The sequence below is a fragment of the Sorex fumeus genome, unplaced genomic scaffold (genome assembly GCF_029834395.1).
Source record: "Sorex fumeus unplaced genomic scaffold, SorFum_2.1 ptg000047l, whole genome shotgun sequence".
NCBI lineage: Eukaryota > Metazoa > Chordata > Mammalia > Eulipotyphla > Soricidae > Sorex > Sorex fumeus.
Window position 1 is genome coordinate 36883607 of NW_026606104.1, and position 12596 is coordinate 36896202.

At 46.2% G+C, this 12596-nt stretch overlaps 1 protein-coding gene across 2 annotated transcripts in view; it reads right to left on the reverse strand.

Moving 5' to 3' along the window:
* TMCO4 (transmembrane and coiled-coil domains 4) overlaps positions 1 to 12596 on the reverse strand; it is a 77635-nt gene that overhangs the window by 57185 nt on the left and 7854 nt on the right. The window contains exons 2-3 of one of the 2 annotated variants that reach the window (XM_056122806.1): positions 11696 to 11853; positions 1539 to 1716 (exon numbers count right to left, since the gene is read on the reverse strand). In XM_056122806.1, the coding sequence (XP_055978781.1) occupies positions 1539 to 1708 (170 nt within the window). In that variant the 5' untranslated portion in view covers positions 1709 to 1716; positions 11696 to 11853. The remainder of the gene's footprint in view (positions 1 to 1538; positions 1717 to 11695; positions 11854 to 12596) is intronic. The other variant, XM_056122807.1, reaches the window with a different exon arrangement.

Sequence of the window (12596 nt, forward strand, 5' to 3'; positions counted from 1 at the left end):
TTCAGTATGATTCCATTACTTGTAGCCAGAAATGCCCCCTTTAATTTATTTCTATTTGATTTATTTTCAGCGGGGGTGGGGTGGGGTAAGGGGTGGGGCACACAGTCAGGGTGTACTCCTGGCTCTGAGCTCAAGGATATGCCTGTGGGTTTAGACAATCATCATGCCTAAATATCATAAAAACACGTACAAGGCATGTGCCCTAAATGCTGTACTTTTTTTTTTTTTGCTTTTTGGGTCACACCCTGGTCGTTGCACAGGGGTTACTCCAGGCTCATGCACTCAGGAATTACTCCTGGCGGTGCTCAGGGAACCATATGGGATGCTGGGAATCGAACCCTGGTCAGCCACATGCAAGGCAACCGCCCTACCCGCTGTGCTATCGCTCCAGCCCCGCTGCTGTACTATTGATCCAGTACAAAGGCCTGTTTTGGTAGAAAGCTTTAGTCTTTTCTCCATTCTACAGGTGAGGAAATGGGGCCAAATGAAGTAAGTGCTCATCAACAGGAAGCAGCCCGACCACTAACTGGGAGCCTGCTGCGTGGCTGAGACACCATGCTGGCGACCTACCTCATCCTCTCATGAACTCAGATGGACATTATTTCATTTCATGTTGCCACGATGCAGCAGGAGGGCCTCATGGGTCCCAGGCTACAGACGGACAGACTGATGTTTATTTGCATACCTTAAATTTTATTAATTATTTTGGATCACATTTGGCTGTACTCAGAGCTCACTCCTGGCTCTGTACTCAGGGATCACCCGCAGCAGTACTCAGGGGAGCAGATAGGGTGCCGGGGTTCAAACCCAGTTAGCTGTGTGCAAGGCAAGTGTTCTTGTACTATTACTCCAGTCCCAGGCAGACTGGTGTTTAGGGAAGTCACATCTCCTACCCATGAACCTACCTAACTAAAAATTGGCGGAGGTGATTTGAACACAGACTCTAGCCCAAGTTCTGGGGTGTGCTGACAGTGGTTTGATTGCCGACACCATGAGCAATGCAGGGTTCAGCCCTGGAGAAGCCCCAGCACCATTGGGATGGGTAATTCCTGGTACCACAGGGCCCTGACAGCACCACATCCTTGGGCCCTCACCTGGAACTGTTGGCACATTTTGGCTGAGAATCTCCCAGGGGTGTCTCTGAGGTGTTGCCCACAAAAAAGGAAATTGTCTATTGAAGGGCATGTAAGTGGGCACTGAGTGCCCTTCTTTATTTTTTATTTATTTATTTTTGCTTTTGGACCACATCTGGTTATGCTCAGGGGTTACCCCTGGCTCTGCACTCAGGACTCATTACTGGCGGGACTTGGAGACCATCTGGGATGTGGGGAGAGAATTCGAGTTGTCCGTGTGCAACGCAAGCACCCGACCTGCTGTACTATCTCTGGTCCCTGAGAGAGGGGTGCTAGAGGCCCTGCAAGGCCAGGACAATGGCTTCGAACTCTTTAAAGTGTCCAGTACTGCCTGAAGGCTGCTTGGCCGCCAGCCGTAGTCTTCCTGAAAATGCAGGACCCTGGCTGTGAGACAGGAGCACTCACCTGTGTTCAGGCTCAGGAAACAGCTGGGACAGGCAGACTCCACAGAGGGCAGCGTAGGCGAAGCGGTTGGCCTCGGCCAGCTCCCGGCCTGTGGGCAGACGCATCTCCCCCTCCTCATCAGGCTCAGTCCCCTGGGACAGCCTCTGGCTTGATCTGTCTCTTGTGGCCATTTCCAGCCCTGTAGGAGAAAAACAAACAAATAAAAATGCACCGGGAATAGGAAAAGATTATTGGAATAGGGTACAGAAATCACCAACTACCAAAAAAGGGATGGAAAAATTAGCTTCCATTAAAACTAAGGACTTTGGTTCATCCCTTATTTGGGGGAAGGGATCTTCTCAGCAGTGCTCAGGGGTCCGAGATACTGCAGACTACCAGGGCTTTTGTTTGTGGCAATGTTGCTTATGGCAGTGCTTATGAGCCATTAGAGCTGGGGATCTAATTCGGAGTCTCGTGCAAGTGGGGTATGCATTCTGTCACTTTGGGCTATCTCCCTGGCCTGCTTGATCACTTTGTTACGGGGAGAGGGGACTGGATTAGGCCACACCCAGTGATGCTCAGGGCTTACTCCTGGCTCTATACTCAGGGATCACTCCTGGCAGGCACCCATAGCGGGAGCTGGGGATCAAACCCAGGTTGACTGTGTGCAAGGCACATGCCCTACCCGCTGCTCTGGTGAAAACAAACAGCATGGACTGGGGAGACACATTTTAAATATATAGATTAACATGGGAATTCTATCTGTGATACATGAAACCACTATTAGCCACTAAGACAATCAAATGAGACAAATGAAAGAAGGGGAGGGGGGAATTTGAGTAGGTATGTTATAAAATATACCCAGGGGTGATAAGCATATGAAGAAAGGAAGTATCTTTACTCAGCAGAAAAACACATTAAAATTCCAGTGAGATACTGCTGCTCAGTTATCAGAATAGATAACTAAAGACCATTAGAATCAAATGTTGGAGAGGATTGAGACAAATGGGACTTCCACAGAACACTGGTGTGAGTAGAAAGTAGTCATCAGAAAAACAGATGTCAGAACTTCCTACAAGAATGGATAAAACCAAAAAGACTGACACTGATAAGTACTGGTGTGAATAAGGAGCAAAGGGAACTTTCATATGATGCTGGTGGGCATGTAAACTGGTACACGTTCGGGTATGTAAACTGGTGCACGTTGTGCTGTGACATTATCCACCAGAGCAAAGATACCTCTTTTCCAGACCCCAGCAAATCTGCTTCTGACACATGAAGACTTAGACATGTACATTAACGCACAAGAAGTTTCATTTATCTAATCCCACACTGGAAATCACGCAGCTGTTTTCCCACACTGGGTATGAGTAGATGTTGGCTGAGAAGGGATGTGGGTGACTTTCAGGTGGTAAAAATATCAAGTATCTTGACTTGGTGGTGATTACAGGGGTATACACACATACATACATTTTTGTTTGTTTGTTTCGAGGGCTGGAGGGATAGCACAGCAGTAGGGCGTTCGCCTTGCATGCAGCTGACCCGGGTTTGATTCCTCTGCACCTCTCAGAGAGCCCTGCAAGCTATTGAGATTATCACTCCCACACGGCAAAGCCTGACAAGCTACCCATGACGTATTCGATATGCCAAACACAGTTAACAACAAGTCTCACAACAAGACATTACTGGGCCTGCTCAAGCAAATTGATAAATAATGGGAGGACACTGCTACAGTGCTACAGTGTTTGTTTTGTGGGGAGCCATACTCAGCAGTGTTCTGGGTTGACTTCTGGCTCTGCACTCAAAGATCACTCCTGGCAGGGGTCCATCTGGGCTTGAGACACTATATGGGATGCTGGGGACTGAACCCAGGTCAGCCATGTGCAAGGCAAGCACCCTACCCACTCTACTACCGCTCAGGCCCCCACACATGTATTTTAAAGTGACTGAACTGCACCCTTAGCACCTGTGCACTGCATGTGCAGTACTTCAGAGAGAGGGCAGAGAGATGGAGAGGAGGGAGGTCCTTTTCCGCTTCTTCTCTCCCTTCCTTCATACTTCCATTCACTCCCAGCAGACAGGAAAGGAGGAGAAAAGGGGCAGAGGATGGGAGAAGAGGGAACAAATCATGTCAGGCTCCGAGGAGGCAGAAAAGGCCTTGGGTGCATGTTAGCGCCACCTAATACTGAGGCCACAGGCAACTTCACCTCTCTGCTCTTGTATTTTTTTCAAGTTGTTTATTTTTTAGAGCATTACTAAGCCATTCATAATTGAATTTCAGTCATACAGTATTCCCTCCACCAGCGTACATTTCCCAGCACCAGTATCCCCGGGTTCCCTCCCATTACCCCCCACCCTCCACCCCTTGTCTGCTTCTATGGCAGGCACTTTTCTTCTCTCTCTGTCTCTCTCTGTCTCTGTCTCTCTTTGCTTTTGGGCACTGGGGTTTCTTATATTGCTTATATTTCTTATATTGTTCCCCTACAAGGGACCAAATAGTACAGACTTGGAGGAGCTGTGTTAGCAGTGAATAATGTAGTCATGCAAGATGGTATTTGTAAGATACTTAGACCAGAGGCTGGCATAGGGCTCACTCATATAAAGATATAAAAATATTTCTAAAGAAAATAAGTGCACAAGGGGCCAGAGCAATAGTGCAGCAAGAATTCTGTCTTGCACGTGGCTGACATGGATTCGATCCCTGGCATCTCACATGGTCCCCCGAGCCAGGAGTAATCCTGCCAGGAGTAATTAGTGCCAGGAGTAATTCCTGAGTGCAGAGCCAGGAGTAACGCCTGAGCATCTCTGGTTTTGACCCAAAAAGCCAAAAATAAAGTAAAATAAATGCACAAAATAACCAGCATAGTACCTGGCACATAGCAAAGATAGATGAGTAACAGGAAGACTAAAAGGTCTGTGTTGCTGGGTGCCGGCACTGATCCTACCAGTTTATACGCATGTTCTCAACCTGTGGGACAGGTACTACCATCAGGCCCATCTGCAGAGAAGGAAGTGGGTTCTGCTGAGGAACCATCAGGCCCAGGTTACACAGCCAGAGTCTGGCAGAGTACAGCCCAAAGCCAGAGCTCTCATCCATCACCTCTGTTCCCTTTTAGGGGCTGGAGAGATAGCACAGCGGGTAGGGCGTTTGCCTTGCATGTGGCCAAGCCGGGTTTGATTCCTAGCATCCCATATGGTCCCCTGAGCACTGCCAGGAGTAATTCCTGAGTGCACAGCCAGGAGTAATACCTGTGCATCTCCGGGTGTGACCCAAAAAGAAAAAAAACCGAATTAAATCAATAATAAATTGGGGGGGTTGGGGGTCCATACCTGGCACTGCTCAGGGTGCTATTCCTGACTCTGTACTCAGGAGCAACCCCTACTAGTGCTTGGGGGAATCATATGAGGCACTGAGTATTGAACCAGGGTCGGATGCATGCAAGGCAAATACCATACCCCTTGTACTGTCTCTCCGACCTCAGACTTCTGTCTTAAATACTTGTCATATTGCCAAGAGATTTCTAGTCTGATACCTCCACTCTTCATAAATTCCCTCTCATTCAGCTGAGCAATAAAGTGTTTTGTTCTCAAAATATTGGAGGACGTATTTAAAAGCCTTCCCAGACAGGCTTTTTAAATACTGTATTAAATGGTTTTAATTTTCTTATTTATATAGTCAAAATTATAAACAATGACCAATTGACCTTTACCGATTTATTTTCTGATCATTCTATTTACCAGTTCTTAAAGTTTTGTTGGAATAAGCAATATAAAATAAATTTTTTATGTGTCAAAGGGAGCAGGTTGGGATTGGGAGGAAAACTGGGTATCATGGTAGAGGGAAGGTGAACACTAAATGCTTGAAGCAACTGTATAATGAACAAATTTGTAAATCACATTGTTTTTGATAAAAATCAATAATAAAAAAAAGAATAGAGTCAGGGGTATGGCTCATGGTAGAACGAGCAATTGCTTTGCATATATAGGATCCTGGGTTTAAACTTTGGTGCCAAATAAATTATTAGTGAATAAGGAAATATTTAATTTAAAAAAAAAAACATTCCCAGCTAAAACTTCCTTAGCTTTTCAAAATAAGTTGCTGTCCTGAGGCAGCAACCAACTAACATTTCTGTAGCACATGACAGTTTGTAAACTACTTTTTGATCCATTAATTCTCACAATTAGCATGTAAGGGTAGGTAGTACACAACCAATATGATTCCCTCTGATAACTGAAAACTCAACAAGGTCAAGTGATCTTCCCAAAGTTACACAGTAAGTCACTGTCAGTCCAGACTTTTGATGGCAGTCCCAGTGCTCTTTTTCTATACCTGCATGGTGATCCTCCACCCCATGCTCTAGAAGGAGAAACTGTGGCCCAGTGCAGTTAACATCTTGCACAATATTGCCCAGGAAGCCTGACCTCCAACACTTCCAGGAACCTCAGACTTGGATCAGATTTCCCAGGCTCAGAGGGTCAGCCAAGACCATGGGGTGGATAAAATAATAGACCAAGAATCAAGGACAGTGTACCGAGGCAGCACCCAGAGGCTTAGTACCTACTCCAGGGCCCAATGGGGGCTGTGATAATTGTACCTATGACCCAGGAGAGCCAGATGGCATTCGAGTGTGCTGGTATCTGGAACTACACGTTAGTTCTTCGTTTGTGAATAAACATCCTTCCAATCCAAGAAGCATTTCATGCCCTGCCTCTAACCACTGAGAGACAGACGTGCACAGACCTCGACTCAGGTGAAGTTCATTCTTTCACTCACTCAACAAAAGACATTCCTGGTGGCCCCTAATCTAGTCTCTATGCCAGGGCCTGAGAGGCCTTTCTGTCATCTCTGCTGGTCATGTCACTCAGCTGCTATTGCACCTGGATGAGCACCGACCCCTCCACAAGGCCAACCCATGCCTATCTAAGCCGGTCCACCTGCCTCTATACTCCTGCTCATGCCCAGGCCTGACTGTCCACTACACATGTGCTGTCTTTCTGCCTTGCCAGTACATGAGCTGGTCCCCATGCAAAGAATGAGCTCTAGCTCTAGCTCTAGTTCTCTCTCTGGATCTGAACTAAAAGTTCTGTACAGCAAAGTAAAATATCACAAAATGAAAAAGCAACCAATCAAGTGCGTGAAAATATTTGCAAATCATTTGTCATCTGATAAAAGGCCAATTTACTGGTTTTGGCATATCGAATTCGGCAGTGTTAAGAAGGATGAGGAAGGAGAGGCCGATATAATCTCAAGGCCGAACCAGGCTGCCTAAACGAAGAAGGACAAAAATGACTGTCTGCACTTTCAATGCATGTAGGCTGGCATCGGATGCATCCATCGAGGACCTGATGATATAAGCATGAAAGATCAAGGATGACATCATTGGTCTGACCGAGACAAGAAGGCATCAATCACATCACACCGTTTTCGACTCTGAAGAAGAAATGTTCCTCGGAACATGCGACAAAGAGGCATCGGTGGTGTCGGTGTCCTTGTCAACACGAAGTTGGCCATAAGCATTGATTCATTCGAATGCCTAAACAACCCGAATTGGACGATTACACTTGAATAAATGTGGCTCACTGCTGGCAGTTTCTATCTTCGTTGTCTATGCACCAACATCCAATTATGATGAAGGAGAAATTGAGAAGTTCTACATGGAGCTGGAGAAGTTCTATAAAGAAGACCACACCTTCTACAAGATCACTGTCAGGGATTTTAATGCAAAGATAGGACTGAGAAGATCAGCCGAAGAACTCCACATTGGGACCCCTGGCCTAGAATGGAATGAACAGGGTGAGAGACTGTCTGAGTTCATCATGTCGACCAAGACCATCCATGGTAACTCACAGTTCCAGAAGGCCAAATCTAAATGTTGGACCTGGGAGTCTCCAGGTGGACGGTTCCACAACAAAATTGACCACAATCATATTCAATCGATGGTTTTGCCTGACCAATGTCACTGTTGTCCCAAAATTCCAAACAGGATTGAACCATCGTCTCCTTTGTGCAAAATTCTACTTCACAGAGTGGGGAGAAAGGGCTGCAAAGTTTAAAAAGAGAACTCCCAGAACGACCACCAAGTGGTCTCTTCAGCACTATTGCGGCAACATGGGAAGATGCCATCGCTGACAACATTGATGAGAAATATGATCAACTGGTTCAGCACCTCCATGCTTGTGCAAGGAACACCGAGAGACAGATAGCCACAAAAAGACTCCTGTCTTCGAAAACTCGTGAGCTTATTTGCCAATGTGGTTGGTGCAAGCCTCAGGCAACCGCAAGTGAACATCTGAGCTCGCAAAGCAGTGCAGAGAAGCGATAAAGGAAGACCTAAAAGAGAGAAGAGTAGCAGTGCTGGCAGATGCAGCAGAAGCCAGGAAAAGCATTAGCAATGCCTGCCTGTCCTTCGCCAACTATAAGACCAAGATGACTGCCCTCCGACGTCCTGATGGATCTATCACATCTTCCAGAAGGGCAATGGAGAAGATTATCCATGACTTCTACTAGGATCTCTTCAATAGCCACCTGCCCACATACCAAATTCCGCAGGATGAATATGTCGTTCCCAAAGTTCTCCCTTCCGAAATCCGACACGCCATTTTATCAGTAAAGAAGCGAACAGCACCTGGCCCAGACAAGGTCAGGCCTGAACACCTGAAGAATCTGCCATCAGTACTCATCACTACACTGGCTCAGCTCTTCACATGCTACCTGTCTGAATGCAAGTTTCCATCCCAATGGAAAACCAGCAGGACTGTACTATTATACAAGAAGGGAGACATCCACGACATTGGCAACTATTGCCCAACCTGCTTATTGTCTGTTGTCTAAAAGCTGTTCACACGAGTCATCCTGAATATGATTGGCAGAACACTCGATGAAGGACAACCATGAGAGCAAGCTGGGTTCTGAAAAGGTTTCAGCATCATCGACCATATCCACATGATAACCAAGCTCATTGAGGTTCCTCGGGAGTTCAAGATGCCGCTCTGTCTAACATTCATTGATTTAAAGAAGGCCTTTGATTCTGTTGAGATGGAAGCGGTCATCAAAGCCCTAGCCAAACAAGGTGTTCAAACTCAATACATCAGGATCCTCCGTGAGCTGTATTACAGATTCACTACCAGGATTTCACCATTCTACAAGGAAGTGATCATCCATGTCAATAGAGGAGTTTGGCAGGGTGATACCATTTCACCAAAACTCTTCAGTGCTACCCTTGAGAACGTCATGCGACGACTGGAATGGGGTCGGCAGCTACATCACCTCCGCTTCGCTGATGACATCGTTCTAATAACACCAAACACCCAAGCGGCACAAATGCTGGCCGACTTCGACTGCAAGCGTGGAAAGGTCGGACTGCAGCTGAATCTCACGAGACAATGTTTATGAGAAACGGTCTCGTTCCTGACGTTTCATTCACTCTCAGTGGAATGAACATCTCCAAATGCAACAGTTATGTGTATGCAGGTTGAGAAGTTAACATGACCAATGACCTGGCAAGAGAGTGGCTTGGAACACCTTCAAGAGCATCAGAGAAATATCTAAGAGAATGAAGAATCTCCGACTCCAGGCACATCTCTTCGATTCTACTGTTCTTCCTGCATTAACATACGCCTCAGAGGTCTGGGCCCTACAAAAACAGGATGAGAATGCTATTCGGGTCTCCCAAAGAGGAATCGAAAGAGCTATGCTTGGAGTATCACACTTCATTCAAATGAGAGAAAGAATCTGGAGTTGCGACCTCTGTCGATGGTGAAGAATCAGGGACACTGTCTCGTTTGCCAAGGCGTCGAAAATCAGATGGGCTGGACATGTAATGAGATTTGGAGAGGACCGCTTGTATTAGAGCCATTACTGACTGTATTCCACGATTCCAAGATCACATGGCCGCCCACCTATGAGATGGTCAGACTTCTTCGTCAAGACCCTGAACGATCAGTTTGAGGCTCTTCATGTTCCTAGAATGGGCAGACACCATTGGGCTACACTAGCACGCAACACAGACAAATGGAGATGTTACTGGTGCCTTCTCGAGCAAATCGATGAGTAACGGGATGTCACGTGATCATGTGAAAAGGCCAAAGTTCACAATATACAAAGAACTGATACAACTAAATAGCAAGACAAGAAATAGAAACTCAAACCACCAACACACCAAAAGTCCCAACCACAAACAACCTGATTTTAAAATGGGCAGAAAATCTGAACAGACATTTTCCGAAAGAGGACAGACTAATGGCCAAGTGGTACTTTACAAAGGATGCAGCATCCCAAAACACCAGGAAAATGCAGATCAACAACAAAGTGAGCTCACTTCATACCTGTTATTGTGGCTATTATCACAAAGACAAGAAATAACAAGTGTTGGCAAGGTGAGCAAAGGGAAGGGACTCTTTTGCACTGTGGAAAACAAAGCAAGGTTCCTAAAAATATTGAAAAATAGAACTACCCTTTGACCCAGAAATTTCACTTAGGGATTTTTCTTTTTGACTCTTAGGGGACCCCAGACTGTGGGGTGGTCGGGATAACCTCAGTGCATATAGGCAGCACTAGGGTTTAAACTTATGGTCTTGGACCATAATCTAATCCTCCACTTCTGAGTATTTATCCAAAAGACACTAACTCAAAAAAAAAAAAAAAAGAAGAGAAAAAGAAAAATCCCATGCATCTCACATTCCTTGTGGTATTACTTATAATAGACAAGATCTGGCTCAGTGAATAGATGGATAAGACAGTGGGGGTATAAACACACACAACGGAATATCAATCAGCATTCAAAGGAACACAATCTTTCCACATGCAAAGACTTAGATGGACTTTGAAGGCATTATGCAAAGTGAAACAAACCAGATGGAGAAAAGCAGGTGCTGTAAATTCTCACGTGGTGAGAGTATATGGAATGTAAACAAACTCACAGCTATAGACAACGGACTGGTGGTGTGGGGATGGGAGGGTAGGGGGTGAAGCAGGCAAAACAAGAGAAGGGGATCAAAAAGGACAAAAACTCCCGGGACAGGAGAGACAGTTCAAAAGGCCGGGGCACATATTTGCATGCAGAAGTCCCATGTTTGACTCCTGGAAGCATATGATCCCTGAGCACTGCAGGGAGTAACTCCTAAACACCAAGCTGGGAGCAGCCCCTGAGCACTAGGAAATACGGCTGTCCCCGCCTTACCCGCCCCGCCCCCCACCTCTGCCCCGACCATCCCCCCCCCAAAAAAAAAATGGACAAGGCTGGAGTGATAGCACAGGGGAAAGGTGTTTGCCTTGCACACGGTCAATCCAGGTTGCAGCTTCTGCATCCCATATGGTTCCCCAAGCATTGCCAGGAGTGATTACTAAGTGCAGAGCCAGGAGTAACCCCTGAGTATTGCTGGGTGTGGCCCAAACAGAAAAAAAAAGGACACATTTCCACTTACATTCCTGAGGATGTAATATATAGCCAGATCACTATGGTTAACAACACTGTGTGTATATCCAAAGTTGCTAAGAGAGCAAATCTTAGAAACTTCCAGCATAAGAAAAGTAGTGACAGATGTGAACTAGACTGTGGTGCCCATAACATACATATATGGAACTATTACATGATTTACTCCAAACTAAAATAACATTATATATTAATTATTACTCAAATTTTTAAAATTAAAGAAGTTGGAAAAAAAGGAGCAGTAGGATGTTTTGCTTGAATTTTAAAGATCATCTAAGACCTAAGTAAATTAATAGGTGCTCACCTCTACCCCAAATCATCCAGTTAATTTAATGAGCTGTCCCTTGAGGAGGCAGCAGGCTCCAGGCCCTAAGCTGGGGACCCAGGAGGCCACCCTGAGACAGACCCACATGGATCTTCCATCACAATGATTATATTCCAGGGAGGGAGAGAGATAAAATGTTCACTCAAAATAGGGGCTAGAGCAATAGCACAGCAGGTAGGGCATTTGCCTTGCACATGGCCAAGCCGGGTTCGATTCCCAGCATCCCATATGGTCCCCTGAGCACTGCCAGGAGTAATTCCTGAGTGCAGAGCCAAGAGTGACACCTGTGCATCGCCGGGTGTGACCCAAAAAGCAAAATAAATAAATATAAAGTATACCATGGGGGGGGGGAAGATACTCAAAATAAGACTACTTAAAATCACATCACGGGTTCCTGGGAGACGGAAACCTTAACTACTCACCCAGATTTCAACAAGCAAGGATGGGCTTCCTCTCTCTGACTCTGGAAACAGGCTGTTCAGCTCCGGGATGGTTCTTCAGAGAAATATGCAAATTGCCGGTGGGGAGCAAACCAGAAAAACCAGCCTGTGGGGCCATGGGGTGTGGGCGCAGCTGAGTCCTGCGGGAGAGAAGGATCCGGTGGTGTGAGTGGCCCTGGGGAGCGAGGCCCCCACCGCCAACCACTAGGTCCAGGGTCCTCGCCATGTTCCGAAATGTCTACGGACAGGAGCACATCTAGTAACTATCTTTCAGGCTGAAATTAGAGCTAGATTTTCCCTAGGAAGTCTCTCCCCATGGGCACCCCTTGGCTCACATTCTGTCTCAGATGAGGAAGGGAGACAAAACAAGACCAAGCATCAGGAATTTCCCAGGATGCTCCAGAGCCCCAAATCTAGGGTCTCCCCACATGTCAAACGGTCCATGCTTCACCCCAGCAGCCCCTGTGCAGGCAAAAACCCCAGAATATTATTTTCTGCCTCTTTAAAAGAAAAAAAACTCTTTTTTCCTTTAGTAGGAGTTTTATTTGCTCATTTATTTTTTAATCTTGGGAGGAAGCTCCCAAGTCAGGGTTTCCCAGCAATGCTTGGTTGACAGGGCTGGGGGCTCAGTGCAAAGGCCTGAGGTCACGGAGCTGAGTAGGCTCGGCTCTGCCTACAAACTAGGAAGTTCAAGATTGGAGTGCAAGCGTAATTTTATTTCCTATAATTTTTTATTTATTTGGTGGTGGAGAGGGGTTTGGGCTATGCTCAGCTATGTTCAAGGCTTACTCCAGACTCTGTGCTCAGGGATCACTCCTAGTAGCACAATGAGGACCATAATGGGGTCCTGGGGATCCAATCTGTGTGCACTAACACCCCTGTA